The 12,411-nt window shown below is 35.2% G+C and overlaps 1 protein-coding gene across 14 annotated transcripts in view; it reads right to left on the bottom strand.

The window, feature by feature from the left end:
* The window catches only part of UTRN (utrophin), a 457,676-nt gene that overhangs the window by 80,953 nt on the left and 364,312 nt on the right, over positions 1 to 12,411 (bottom strand). For all 14 annotated transcript variants that reach the window (XM_074368225.1, XM_010965836.3, XM_074368224.1 and 11 more), the window contains 3 exons: positions 11,366 to 11,512; positions 8,927 to 9,005; positions 5,770 to 5,830 (listed from right to left, as the gene is read on the bottom strand). In XM_074368225.1, coding sequence (XP_074224326.1) covers positions 5,770 to 5,830; positions 8,927 to 9,005; positions 11,366 to 11,512 — 287 coding nt within the window. The remainder of the gene's footprint in view (positions 1 to 5,769; positions 5,831 to 8,926; positions 9,006 to 11,365; positions 11,513 to 12,411) is intronic.

Raw genomic sequence — 12,411 nt, forward strand, 5'->3', positions numbered from 1 at the left:
GTGCTAAATAAACCCCACCGAGACATCAAACCTAACCTAACTGCAGTTCCAGCCTCTCCCAGGGGTGGAATAAACCGATCAGTCTGGAATTTCCTGATCAGAACTAGTGAGGGAATCTATATAAGAAGACCCTTGCAGTCCCCTCCCCTCAAAAGAAGATGACCTGCCCTGAAACAATTCTAATTATCTCAACAAACCAGGACACTGGTAAATTCTCCAGAAGTTACCCAGTTACGGTTTGCCCAGTGGGGGCTGCTGCAGGGCCGTGATTCTGCTGCTCAGTTTTCTAGCTGGCCAGGGTACGCTCATTTGTCTGAAGCTGACTCCAAGCCCGGGAGGTTTAGGGATCCCAAGGTGCCTACATTCCTTCATAAAGCAATTTCATTCTTCCCTCTTCCTCAGCAGAGTTGGCCCAGTGAGTTTTAAATATTTATTTTCAATAAAAATAAAGTCACAGACCACTTCTTGGAAAAAATAGACTCTCCGGTCCATTCTCTTAAGTTTCCATTCCATTTATTTCTTTATCATTAAAACCAGAAACACAAATGCTATTTCTGGAAAGAGACTTGAAGTGTGTCCCGAGACGTCTCCACCTAAAAATCTGGAATCAAAAGGATGCCCTCTCCCATCATGATTAAGAAGGAGGAGAGAGATGAAGACTGCTGTAGGAAGCCTTTCAGAGAGAACTATATTTATCTTTCATGGTTAGAAATATCTTTGTTATGGATTGATTTTGTTTTGGGATGAGTTTCCTGTAACCTTTAAAGTTAAAATGCTTTATGTTAATTTCCCTTTTTGGTGGTGTTATACCTATACCTTTGTTAGCTTTGATTTTCCAGTGAGGCTGGATATTTGAATTTCCTATTGCTGCCACTCCTCTCTGCTCTTATTTAGGAAAGAAATATTTCACCTACATCATCTAAGCAGACTTCGCAATTCCTCTAAAGAAATAAGTACTGTACATATATAATGAGACAAGTAGATACAGTTTATGCAAATAAATTGCATGACTGCCATAAAGAACAACTACTTGCTCTCCAAGATTTCATTTACAGTGACAAATTTTTTTTTCTAGCAATTGATGGATTAGGGCAGTAGAGGGTGCCCTTGGGAGGTGAGAAAGGGGTTGAAACCAGTATTGCAGGATTATCCATAATGAACACAAGAACAGAAAAGGAAAATATAAAAGAGATGTAATAAATTGAGGAAAATTTTGATTTAGACCTATTCATAAGGGGGTGTTGGAAGAAGGCGGGGACTGCATGGCAGTGGTATTTAGAGATGCAGATTAGTTTATTCTGGTTAATACACTGTCGTATTGAGGAGTGTCAGTGGAGAGACTGTGATACGGATTATCTGTATAATCAGAGATGACTAGAATGTTCATGTTAAAGCTGGGTGCATGTGATGGAACTGAAGAATTAAGGTTTGCGCTTTGGATTCCAGTGGGGAAAAGAACTGTAGAGATGTGAACGTGAAGCTGTCACCAGAGCAGAATAATCATTTGTACCAAGACTAAGGCTTATTGAAAAGTCACGGACTTGGGGTTTAGAGAAGACACTGCAGAGGGAGAAAGGAAAACGGTATTTCCTAACTATCTCTTACTACAGCCTATGAAACAGGATGGCTCACCAATAGCTGGATAGGTAGAGAACCACCTATGCTAATTTTGCCCCAGGGGACACATGAGCCAGCTTGGTTGGCCAAGCTACTCACAGATGGAAAGCTCCTGGCCCTGTGGATGAGCAGAAGTGGTGGAGGGGCAGACAGCTGTCCCCCAAATCAGAACTCCTGCCACGAGCTGCTGGCAGGACAGCGGAGAATGACATTTGCTATCCATAGAAAAGCACCTTTGTCCATTATCAGACCACAATGTGAGCTTTCCTTAATCATATATTAAGCCTGCAGAAATTAGCTAAAAGAGAATCCTACAGAAAAGGCAGTGTGGAGTGCTGGAGAAGGTGCTGGGTCTTGCTATTGACAGCTTTGCACTCAACTGTTGGCACTTAGTGCGTAAACAATGGTAACTCATCTATAGTTCAAAAGAAAGGATGTTTACTCATATTTTCTCTACCTGACGGCACTGTTCTAAATATAATCCTTCATCCTACCTAAATTTTCCATGTGACTAAAGTCTTCTGTCCTCTACTTCCACTAGCACAGAGAATAGGAGGCAGTAAGTGCATCGTGATCAAGTGTCCAGGAGCTGGAATCTGTGCCTGGGGATGCGAATGCTAGCTCTTGCACTTGCTGGCTGTGTGAGCCCAAGCAAGATATGTGTGTACTTACTACTTAAGCCTTGCCTGAGAAAGGGGGTAATGACAGTACCTTACTTAAATGGGCAACTGTGAGAATTAAAAGAGAGAACCCAAGCGCGGGATTAGCACAGTGGCTGGCAAATGAACATTCAAAACATATAACTTATTTCAATGATCATTATTATCACCCACTATGACTATTTCTTATTGTGATTGTTATTTCTGGATCAAAAAGAGAAGCAGTGAGTTTTAGATGATGAATGTGATGTATTAAGAAAATTCAACCCGAATTTTTTGGTCATCATTCCCTTTGCACCTGAAACTCCCTGGATGTTAACTTTTAGTTGAGAAAATGAACAACATGTACAAAGCACAGCACATGACCAAAAATCCACAGGGAAACAGTTCCTGCTTTTATGATAGATTTTTGTACATTGTGAAGGCAACAAGAGCCATTTCAACTTTTCTTCAATTGATGGGACAAGTTGTCAGTGGACTATACTAGAAAATAAAGATAATTAGATCAATTTTGGAAAGTCTACCTTAGAAGTAGCAAATATAATTTAAAGATATGAGTTTCAACCAAAGATATTAACGTAGAAAGATTTACACTACATAGACTCTTAGGGTTCAGATCTTTATTCTCTCATTTTCTAGAAGCAAATGAGTCATGGAACCACTTCAGTATACTTCAAAATATTAATAACAAATTACCTAGAGAGACATAAATGCATTGGGGAGCCATCAAAGTATGTTTTAACTAATCTATAAAATCAGAATATGAAATAAATTAATTTTTTCTTCCCATTATCTCCCAGCCTTCTTGCTGTATTTTGGCATTAGAATGCATAAAACTGTACACTTAAATACTGAACATATCTGATATTTCTACCTGAATTTTATTCTCTTGTTGGTCAAATTAATACATCTTAATATGCTCCAGGAAACTCTGGTTACATGACAATCATGCTAACTTTGTTTCTAACATTTTTCTTCTACTTATTTGTGCAGCCATGCAAAGGGAAGTGTATATTAAAAGCCTTTTAATTCATCATTTACTTGCTTATTAATTTATTTGGAAATTACATTTTGTTTTCATAATGATTTTTCATCTGGAAATATTGGCTTGTATAATGCTATCTCTAGTGATTGATGTTCCTTACTTACGAGGAAATAAATTGTTAGGTTACACAACAGAGCAAGTAATGAAAGAATATCTGGTTAAACAAGTTTTCTAAAAATAAGAGAATTCATTCTATATACATGAGCAGATTTCTAAATTGAAAATCTGAAGACATTTAACATTAAAATTATACACATTTAAGAAAATACAGTCTTTCACTGATAATGCTGAAGATATTTTAGGATGCTACAATCCTGCGGGTCACATTAAAAATTCTGGTCATCACTGTATTGTATATATTTTGAAATGTTGGTTATAGTACTCTAGTCAATAAGATGCTAGATAAACTAGTTTGTACTCTACTGGTCTGCCCAATAAGAACTTGCAGACTGAGGAAGTACACAATTTTGCTAAATCCTCCCCTCCCAAAATTATAATAATACTAAATTAGTGATATTCTGACTTAGGTAACGTAATTCTCAGTCACATATAACCTACCTGAAAATACAGAAGTTCTTTTTAATAGTAGTGCTGAAAATAGGATGGATTTTTAAAGTGCCAAATCAAATAGATAACCATTGCATACACAAAATCAAGCAACAGATTTAATATTTTCTTTATCTCAGAAAAACAAAAATCTGCCTTACTAGATCCAATTTACATTTATAAAAAGTCAGATGATACAGGAATCTAGGTCAATTCAGTAAATGAATTAACTTCAATTAATTTCATGGACTTCTAGATTTTGTATAGTATACGTATTAGTTTCCTATTGCTGCTATAACAAATTACCACAAAATAAATGTCTCCCTGGGCTAAAGTCAAGGTTTGCAGGGCTGTGCTCCTCTCTGGAGGTTCTAAGAGCGAATCCTGTTTCCTTGCCTTTTCCAGCTTTGAGAGGCTGCCTGCATTTCCTGGCTCATGCTCCTTCCCCACCTTCAAATAACCTAACATATTCACATTCAGGGGTCAGGATGTTGAACTTTGGCCATGATTCCGTAGTACATCAGACTTATACCTAAACCTGGAATATTCAATTCAAGTCAATATTCACCCAGCAAATTAAAATTCTCTAACTCTATAACCATTATTATTATTATGTGGAATTATTATGTGTTTTAAGTTTGGATCAGAAGATCACACCTTCTCTCAATAAAGACAAGTCAATTAGCCGAGCCTCTGACTTCTTTCATTCACGCTTGCACAAATTTGATACCAATCCACTGCTTTACTACCTTATACTGAAATTTATCACAACTTAATACACGGTAGATTATACACTGATAAAAGTATTAAATTCCCTTAAGACAATGTAACATATTGCTCATTATCTTCATGATGCATTATGACAAAATTACGTATTTTGTTTTACTCTGAGTATACCTCTCAGACCACAATAAAACCTTCATGAGAAAACACCATTTCATAAACATTTTGATTTCACACACAAAATTTTCAGAAAGAGGGATACTGGGAGAGTAGGTTTTAGTGTTGGCATGGATTTTGGAGATACCACATGCTGTTTTAGGAAGGCTATAAAGGGAAGTTGGCCCAGAGCTCCCCCTGACTTGCCTGAGGTCACAGGACTAATCTGAGACAGAGCTAACTCCTGATAATAGCGAACGTTTTTCTCACAACTTGGACACCGTTCACCTTACAAACAGTGTCAACTACGACTCTTTATCGCTTTATCACACTGTACATCAGTATTTTACACCTCAAGGGATTCCAGAAGATGAATTTTATCATTCTGTCCAGTGACAACATACAGACTAAGCCAAAGATCAAATCCTAGGCAGATCTTGTGTAAATCAGACAAAACTTATAAAATATTACATAATAAGGAAAACTTAGTGTGTAAAAAAGGAGAAGCTGTCAAGTTGACAACAAAAATGAAAGATGGTAAGCCTAAACTAATATTGTACATAATTTCTGTAAGTCAAAGAAAAACTTGAAAATATTGAAATTGTTAATGACAAAATACTATTTCTTTTTGGTGGATTAAAATGAGAAGAGTGTAAGCATTTAAAAAATGGAGTTTCTGGAAGCTATAAAAATGTTTTAGAATCAGTACAGTTTGAGATACACCATTATGTCAAGAATATTTGGAAATGTCATTTTCCTCCAATATTTTAATGTCTGCTTTAAAAAACTAGCCAAATAGATGTATAGCCTAATCTAATAAATTATAAATATCATTCTGATTTTTAAACTAATTTCTTTCAAATATTAAATATATATTTTATAGCTACATAAATTTATACACATACAATTTCCTTCATATAACAGAACTGAAATCCATTTTTTAGTTACATGGGAAAAGCCTCTTAAGTTATCAACATAACTTTATTTTCTTGGTATCATAAAAGAGAATTAAAATCAACTTACTTGATGTAATAGGGCACTTTATTATGTGAAATGGATCTTTGCCACGGCAGCTGGACTGAAGCTGAGGAAACAGGGAGATTATTGGAAACACTGCTAACCCAAAAGCCTTATACCTTAATGCAAAACAACTGAACACACTTTATAGCAAATTCAGTGAGAACTGCTGAGTTCCTAGAATCATGAACTCTGCTAGGCCAGACAAAGAGTGGCTTTAAAGATGCATTTGAAGCGAGAAGAGAAACACTGCAGTCTCACTTTCTAATACCGACTCTAACTAGTTGAATCTGTTGGTACAAATATTTTAAAAAATCAAGTTGTATTATTTATAACAAGCACAGTTTAAAACTTATTACCAGGAAATTATACTCTGTATATATTTTTTGATTAAGCTAAAGGCAAAATTAATTTTACCTGGTATATCCAGACTGTAAACTAGATTTCTCAACAACGAATTTTCCAGACCACTAATAACAGTCCTTATTTAGGATCATACACACAAGAATAACTATTTAGGACAGACAGCATTTAAACAAACTCAATTATATGAATTTTAAAAAGGGAAAATTAAAATAAACACACAAAGGGTTGTAAAGAACCAAGGCAATTATCTAGACAGAAGAATTTCAAATACTTATTTTCATCTGAAATACACAGGAAAAAAAAACCCCTATTTTTACACTAGACATCGGTAGGATAGAGATTTTATGTTTTGTTTTACTGAAGTACTTAATTTTTACAATTCTATTTACTCCTTATTTATAAAAATGTATCTCCCTATTTTAAACCAATTATTTCAAGACTTATTTAAGAAAAGTGCACACATGCAACTAGAACTATTAAGGAATTTTGCTAAATGAACCAAAAAACAAGCAAATTTAAATAAAACTTTGCAAGTATCACCAGATTCTCATAGAGCCAGTTGTCACTAATGTTTTATTCCTGAATATGAGGTCATACTACCTTATTGTTAGTTAGCATTCTAAACTTTGCAAATCATTTTCAAATATATGTATCGATAAGGAAGCCAACAACGAGGGACTAAATATCCAGAGGTGAAATTACTTGCCCAGGAAATGGCTGAGCCCAGAAGTGATTTCAGGATTTCTGACCACTAGCTCAGCAATGTTTCTATTCAACAATTCTTCCTCTCTCTATAAAGTGTGAGCACTCCCTTTTCCAACCATGTTCATGAAAGTATCAAAAAGGGATGAAAATGTGGAGCTAGGTATATTAAATTTCTCATTAGAGCCAACCAACCTCATCGCAGTGTTGGCACCAGGCTAAGAGGTCAGTTTTTACTTTGCGCCTAACTGAACAGGCTCCTTTTATAACCATGGCTAAAGTCCAAGAAATATAATAAAGCCAAAGATTCCAAGCAGCAATGGATAACAATTATTAAATTTATTAATTAGGATTTTGTTTACACTTCGCCATTCATTGTAATAATTGTTTTGATTTGAATAACTTTGACCTCCTTGGACTGTCAGTGCTAGACCATGAAAGGCAATGTGTTTGAGCTTCACAGTTTTTATGTTTCATTTCCTAAAGAACCACAGTTTGGTTTTTATTATGAAAGGTTGGTTGCTACGTGAAAGTGTTTGGTTTCATCAATACTAATAGATAAATAATTCCTAGAATTATAAATAGAAGCTCAATTATTTGTTAAATTCCTCTTTAATTAGATCCTAACATTAATATAATTAAATGTAAGCAATCTGGAGTAATTTATACCTAATGAGTCTACTGCAAACCTATTTACTTTATCAACATTGATGGTATCCAGACTTTAGCAATGCATTCTGGGACCCAGGTAGACAGTATATTCAGGAAGGACTATACATCAGTCAAAGATAGGCTACCTAAGAGCTCAGGTGTGTGAAACAGGTGTGGTGGGAGGTGGCGGGGAGGCTGGGAGAGGAGACAGAGAGAGAGAAAGAGAGAGAGAAAGTGAGAGAGAGAGAGCACTAGAGAGAGCTTGAACACTACAGGTGTAGGACTGGAAGGTCAGGAAATGATTGATTAGGATTCTCGAAATTGTGAATTGAGGTAAAGCAGATTATCAATCATGACAAAGATCAAGAGAAAATATAAATGTAATCAATTTGACTAGAAGACACAATATGATTACTTCAGTTTTCTCTATGGCTACAGATACAAAGAAGGTACCATAATTGGGAAAATAAGCTTTGCATTACATTTTAAACTTCATTTAAATTGAATTAAATTACACAAAGTGCTTGCTTACATTTGTGTGCCAGAGAAAAGGAAAGGAATTAACATTTAGTGAAAGCACTTGTGCCAAGAACTGTGCTACATGCTTTGTGTAACTTGGTATGTTTTCTTATTTAAATCTCAAGGCAATCAGAGGAAAAAAGTATTCTTCTAGTAATTTTAAGATAAAAAATTAACTTTCAAGGATTCACAGGCCTGGTAAAAGGTAAAATTAATATTTTAATCTCAATCTGGGTGACTCTGAATCCTACATTATTTAGTTTCCTTAGCAGTGAATAATAAATAAAGTAGGAGCTCAATTTACTTAAGATCTCATGAACAGTCCATAAAATGAAAAATTTCAGTTGGAGACCATTACATAAAAATCTGCATATGTGGTTTGGCTGAACGTGCAGTGTTTAACCAGAAGAAAATCTCAGTATGATTGTAGCGAGTCTAATAAACCAAAATCTTCTCAAAGACGTGTGAAGTGATTTTTTTTTTTTTTTTACTTTTAAGACTCCAGGTGCATTTTAAACTAATAAATACTTTTTAAGAAGAAAAATTAATTTAAAATCTTAAAATATAAAAATGATTTCTTTATTGTGAAAAACTTCATAATCTCTGCATATGGCATAGCAATGATGTTACTATATTAGTTACTATAACAGATGGTCCAGTGAAAAAACATAGCTAAAGATGAATTCATTTTTGCTTCACTTTAAAGACTTTTTTTATTATTAGAAACAATATTATTAGGTTATTAAATGGATTATTAGAAATAATAACCAACAAACAATATTGTCATTAATATTAATATCTTTTATAATATTTATCTAAAAAAGTAAATACATTTTTAGCAAAAAATATAGTTTCTTGAGTGAGAGTGAAAAAAATATGCTGATTCATTCAATTAGTGAGATCAGTCAAGTTTGTTGGTACTTACTAGAGAGAAAATGCTGAGAGGATGGTCCAAAATCTCTATGGGCTTCCTGAAGCTGTTTAAGGCGATCGTCCACAGAAACCTGCACATACACACACAAGAAATCATTTGATTTCAAAACAATAACCTTAATAATATCCTTGATTTAAGTATTACAATAAATGATGCTACTGCCCAGGTATGATTGCTGGTACAGACTCCTTTTCTGTATCTGGAAATAAAGTGTCAGTATGAAAATAGACTCCTGGCATCCAGTAATAGTAAATGGTACCAGGTACTCTTCTAAGCAATTTATATGAATTAACTCTGTCAACCCTCACAATAACCGCATTGGGTACGTATTCCTTACTATTATCATTGTATTACAGATGAAAAAAATATTAAGACACAAAGGGGTGCCGAACGACATAAAATTAGTATGTAGCGCTAGTATTCATGCCCAGTCTGTCTGATGCCAGAATCTATGCCTTGACTGTTACTCTGCACTTTACTCAAAAGCAGTAACACTCTAAAGCATCTAAAGTCAAGATGTGCCCATGAGTTCAGAGGCTACTCATGTCTCTTTTGTAGGGAAGGTTGTAAAAAGTGCTACAGGTAACAATTGAAAAAGAACTCTAATACATTTCAAGGGGAAAAAAACAGATGAGTAGATAGATGATGATGATGATAGATGGATACAAAGAAACAGATGACAGATAGTATTAGATAGATAGATACAGATGGAAGGCGAAAAGACACATGACTATGGAATGTCTTATCTTCCTCCAAGTTTGTGTCCATCACCTTGACTTGGGAGTATTAAAGTAGATACCAACTGACAAATATAATCTATATATTTGTTTACACACAGTCGTAGCTCTCTACACTTTGAAAATTCAAAAAGTTGGTGCCCTGAGAAACTAATTGCAAATCAGTGACAACAGCACAGAGCCCACTGACATTTCCAATTCCTTTTCCCGGTCTCCATCTGGTAGCGCTGGTCAGGCGTTCTGCTTAGATTGCCGATCTTATTTTCAACTGCTTTTAAATGGAGCATGTGTCTCTGGCTCACTGGGCAGCTTCAGTTTCTCCTGGGTAGCTATTTAAATTGCATTAGCAGGCACTTTGTTCATTTAGGTCAAAAAGCATTCAAATGCCACACTTTTACATTCAGGAGGAGAAAAGAAGATGCTACTCCTGAAATTTAACAGCGTTGTCTGCCAGCATAAATTGTGCTCCTCTTATTCAACCAGCAACTAACATCTGAGCTCTAGTGGTTCCTGGGCTCAGAGATCAGCATGACAGGATACATATCCTCTTTCATGCATAACGTACTCCCTGACTTCTCATCTTTGTAGACGAAGCGGAGTAGGAAGGAAATTAAGAGGGACCAGAGGAATACCTATATGAAGATAATGAGTTAGTAAAACAGAGTAGAATAAATAGAGAGCAAAAGTCAAATGCTTCTGTGTTCTACTCACTCAAAAAGTGAGTTTAACAGATCCTGCTTTATGAATCCCATATTATTAATATTCTCTTCAAAGGCAGAAAAGACTAATACTACATAATCACTTATGATCGTTTCAATTCCATGAAGAAAATGTAAATCATTGGGTGTTCCAACATCTGAATTAATTCGAGACCTATTAACACTATAATATTTTATAAATATTATACCATTAAAATAAATGCTTTTATGTGCTACCTTGAAATTGCATATTTATCTTATTAAATATCACATCATTTTAGGCACAAAATATAGAGAAAGATCAGAAAGAGTTATTTTTTCAACTTCCACTTAAATTAGCCCGCTGGTTTTCAGGGGGAAAAAATGATTATTATGACTCCCAGAAACTGGCCACTGAATGTGACAAAGTTCCACAAAGACTGACCCAAAAACTACTGACTGGCACATATGGTGACTTGCAAATGCTGATACTTAGTAATACTCAAGAGGATTTTTCTTGGTTTGGCTTTGGGATGAGTAAGTTAGATCTAGTCACTAAAACAACTGCATTAGAGCAGCTAGGACATAAAAGTCAAAGGTAAACACCACCAGGGTACTAGTTGGAAAAAAATGAGCAAGATACCTAAATAGCAAGTAGTGGAAGAAGAAAGACAGGGACTTTCCTAACTTTTCAAAAGAAAAAAAAATGCATGATTAAAGAAAGCTGACTCCCTACCATAGGTTTCAATTACTGTGATTTATTTGACCTTTTGCAATTTTCTAGAAATATCATATGAAGAGTGCATCATAAAATTACATTAAAATCTATATTCATAAATAAATGAAGTCTTTGGGTTCAAGATAAGGAAAGATAAATAACTTATGTCATCACAGGCTAGAAATCCATTACCAAATACAACCAATGAAGAAGAAAAAGTGATGGCAGGTGGTAGAACAGTGAGGTAGGGCTTAAAGACAAGTGTAAGCCTGCATTATGAAGAGGAATAAGCAGACACCTGCAAAAGTTTCCATCGCATATTAAGGTCATCTAGCTGGCGAGACATCTTTAGAGATGGGTGCAGGTCAAGTGGAGACAGCTGACTGGATAAATCATTCACTGTTTTAACTTTTAGGTTGATTGGTGCAATTTCTTCTCTGAATGCCTGAAAGAAAAAGACAAGAAAAAATGTCATCAGAAAAGAATATAATGAAAGCTAGGATTCCATATTTCCTTCAAAAAAAAAAGACAGCCAAGGTCAGCTGAGAGGCCAACAACCTAAGTTGCTCACTCAACAACAGCCAACTAAATTCAGATTTTTAGCAACCAAGACCACCAGACAGAGTCACCCTAATAAGCCAGAGAATCTATGCAGGTGTGTGAAAAGGAAAATTATAATACAAACTCATTTCAGTGATTATATACTTCCTTCAAATTTTTCATTATATGCAATTTAGTCTGGAAAATTTTTGCCATTATTACACATTTTACTAATTTCTAGCCTTGGTTTTTAATCTTAATTTTTTGTCCTATTTTCCTCTTTTAATATGGATAACTTAAATTTTTTTTTTCATGTGATGCAACAACTTGATTTGAACTGTTTCTAAAATGAAGTTAGAGAGTGGCCAGTAAAACCAGCTTTCCTAACCACAAAATCTATGCCTATTATATGCTGGCAAGGTAAGGTTTATCTCTTTCAAAATCACTTCTGACCATTCTCTGTGGTTAAAGGTGGGGCAGGAAGCACAAGGTCTATCGGAAAATTAGTAAGTGAAGCTTGGAACTGACAAATGCCCCTCTGGGCACAGTACAGAAAGCTGGCATAGGGACATGGAAGTAGGGGGGTGCATGTGAAGGGAAAAAAATATTTTGGGTCAATGACAGAGATATGTCCTGTGAGAACAAACAACAGAATAATGCAAACAGTTAAGTTCTCTCTTTTCTCCACATAATTCCAACCCCCTGTATGTTCATGTATCCTTTCCCAACAAAGTCTTTGCCAGATCCTATCCATCCTTCAAAAGACTCAGTTGGAGTGTCCCACCCATTGGGAAGATTTCCCAG

The sequence above is a fragment of the Camelus bactrianus genome, chromosome 8 (genome assembly GCF_048773025.1).
Source record: "Camelus bactrianus isolate YW-2024 breed Bactrian camel chromosome 8, ASM4877302v1, whole genome shotgun sequence".
Classification (NCBI taxonomy): domain Eukaryota; kingdom Metazoa; phylum Chordata; class Mammalia; order Artiodactyla; family Camelidae; genus Camelus; species Camelus bactrianus.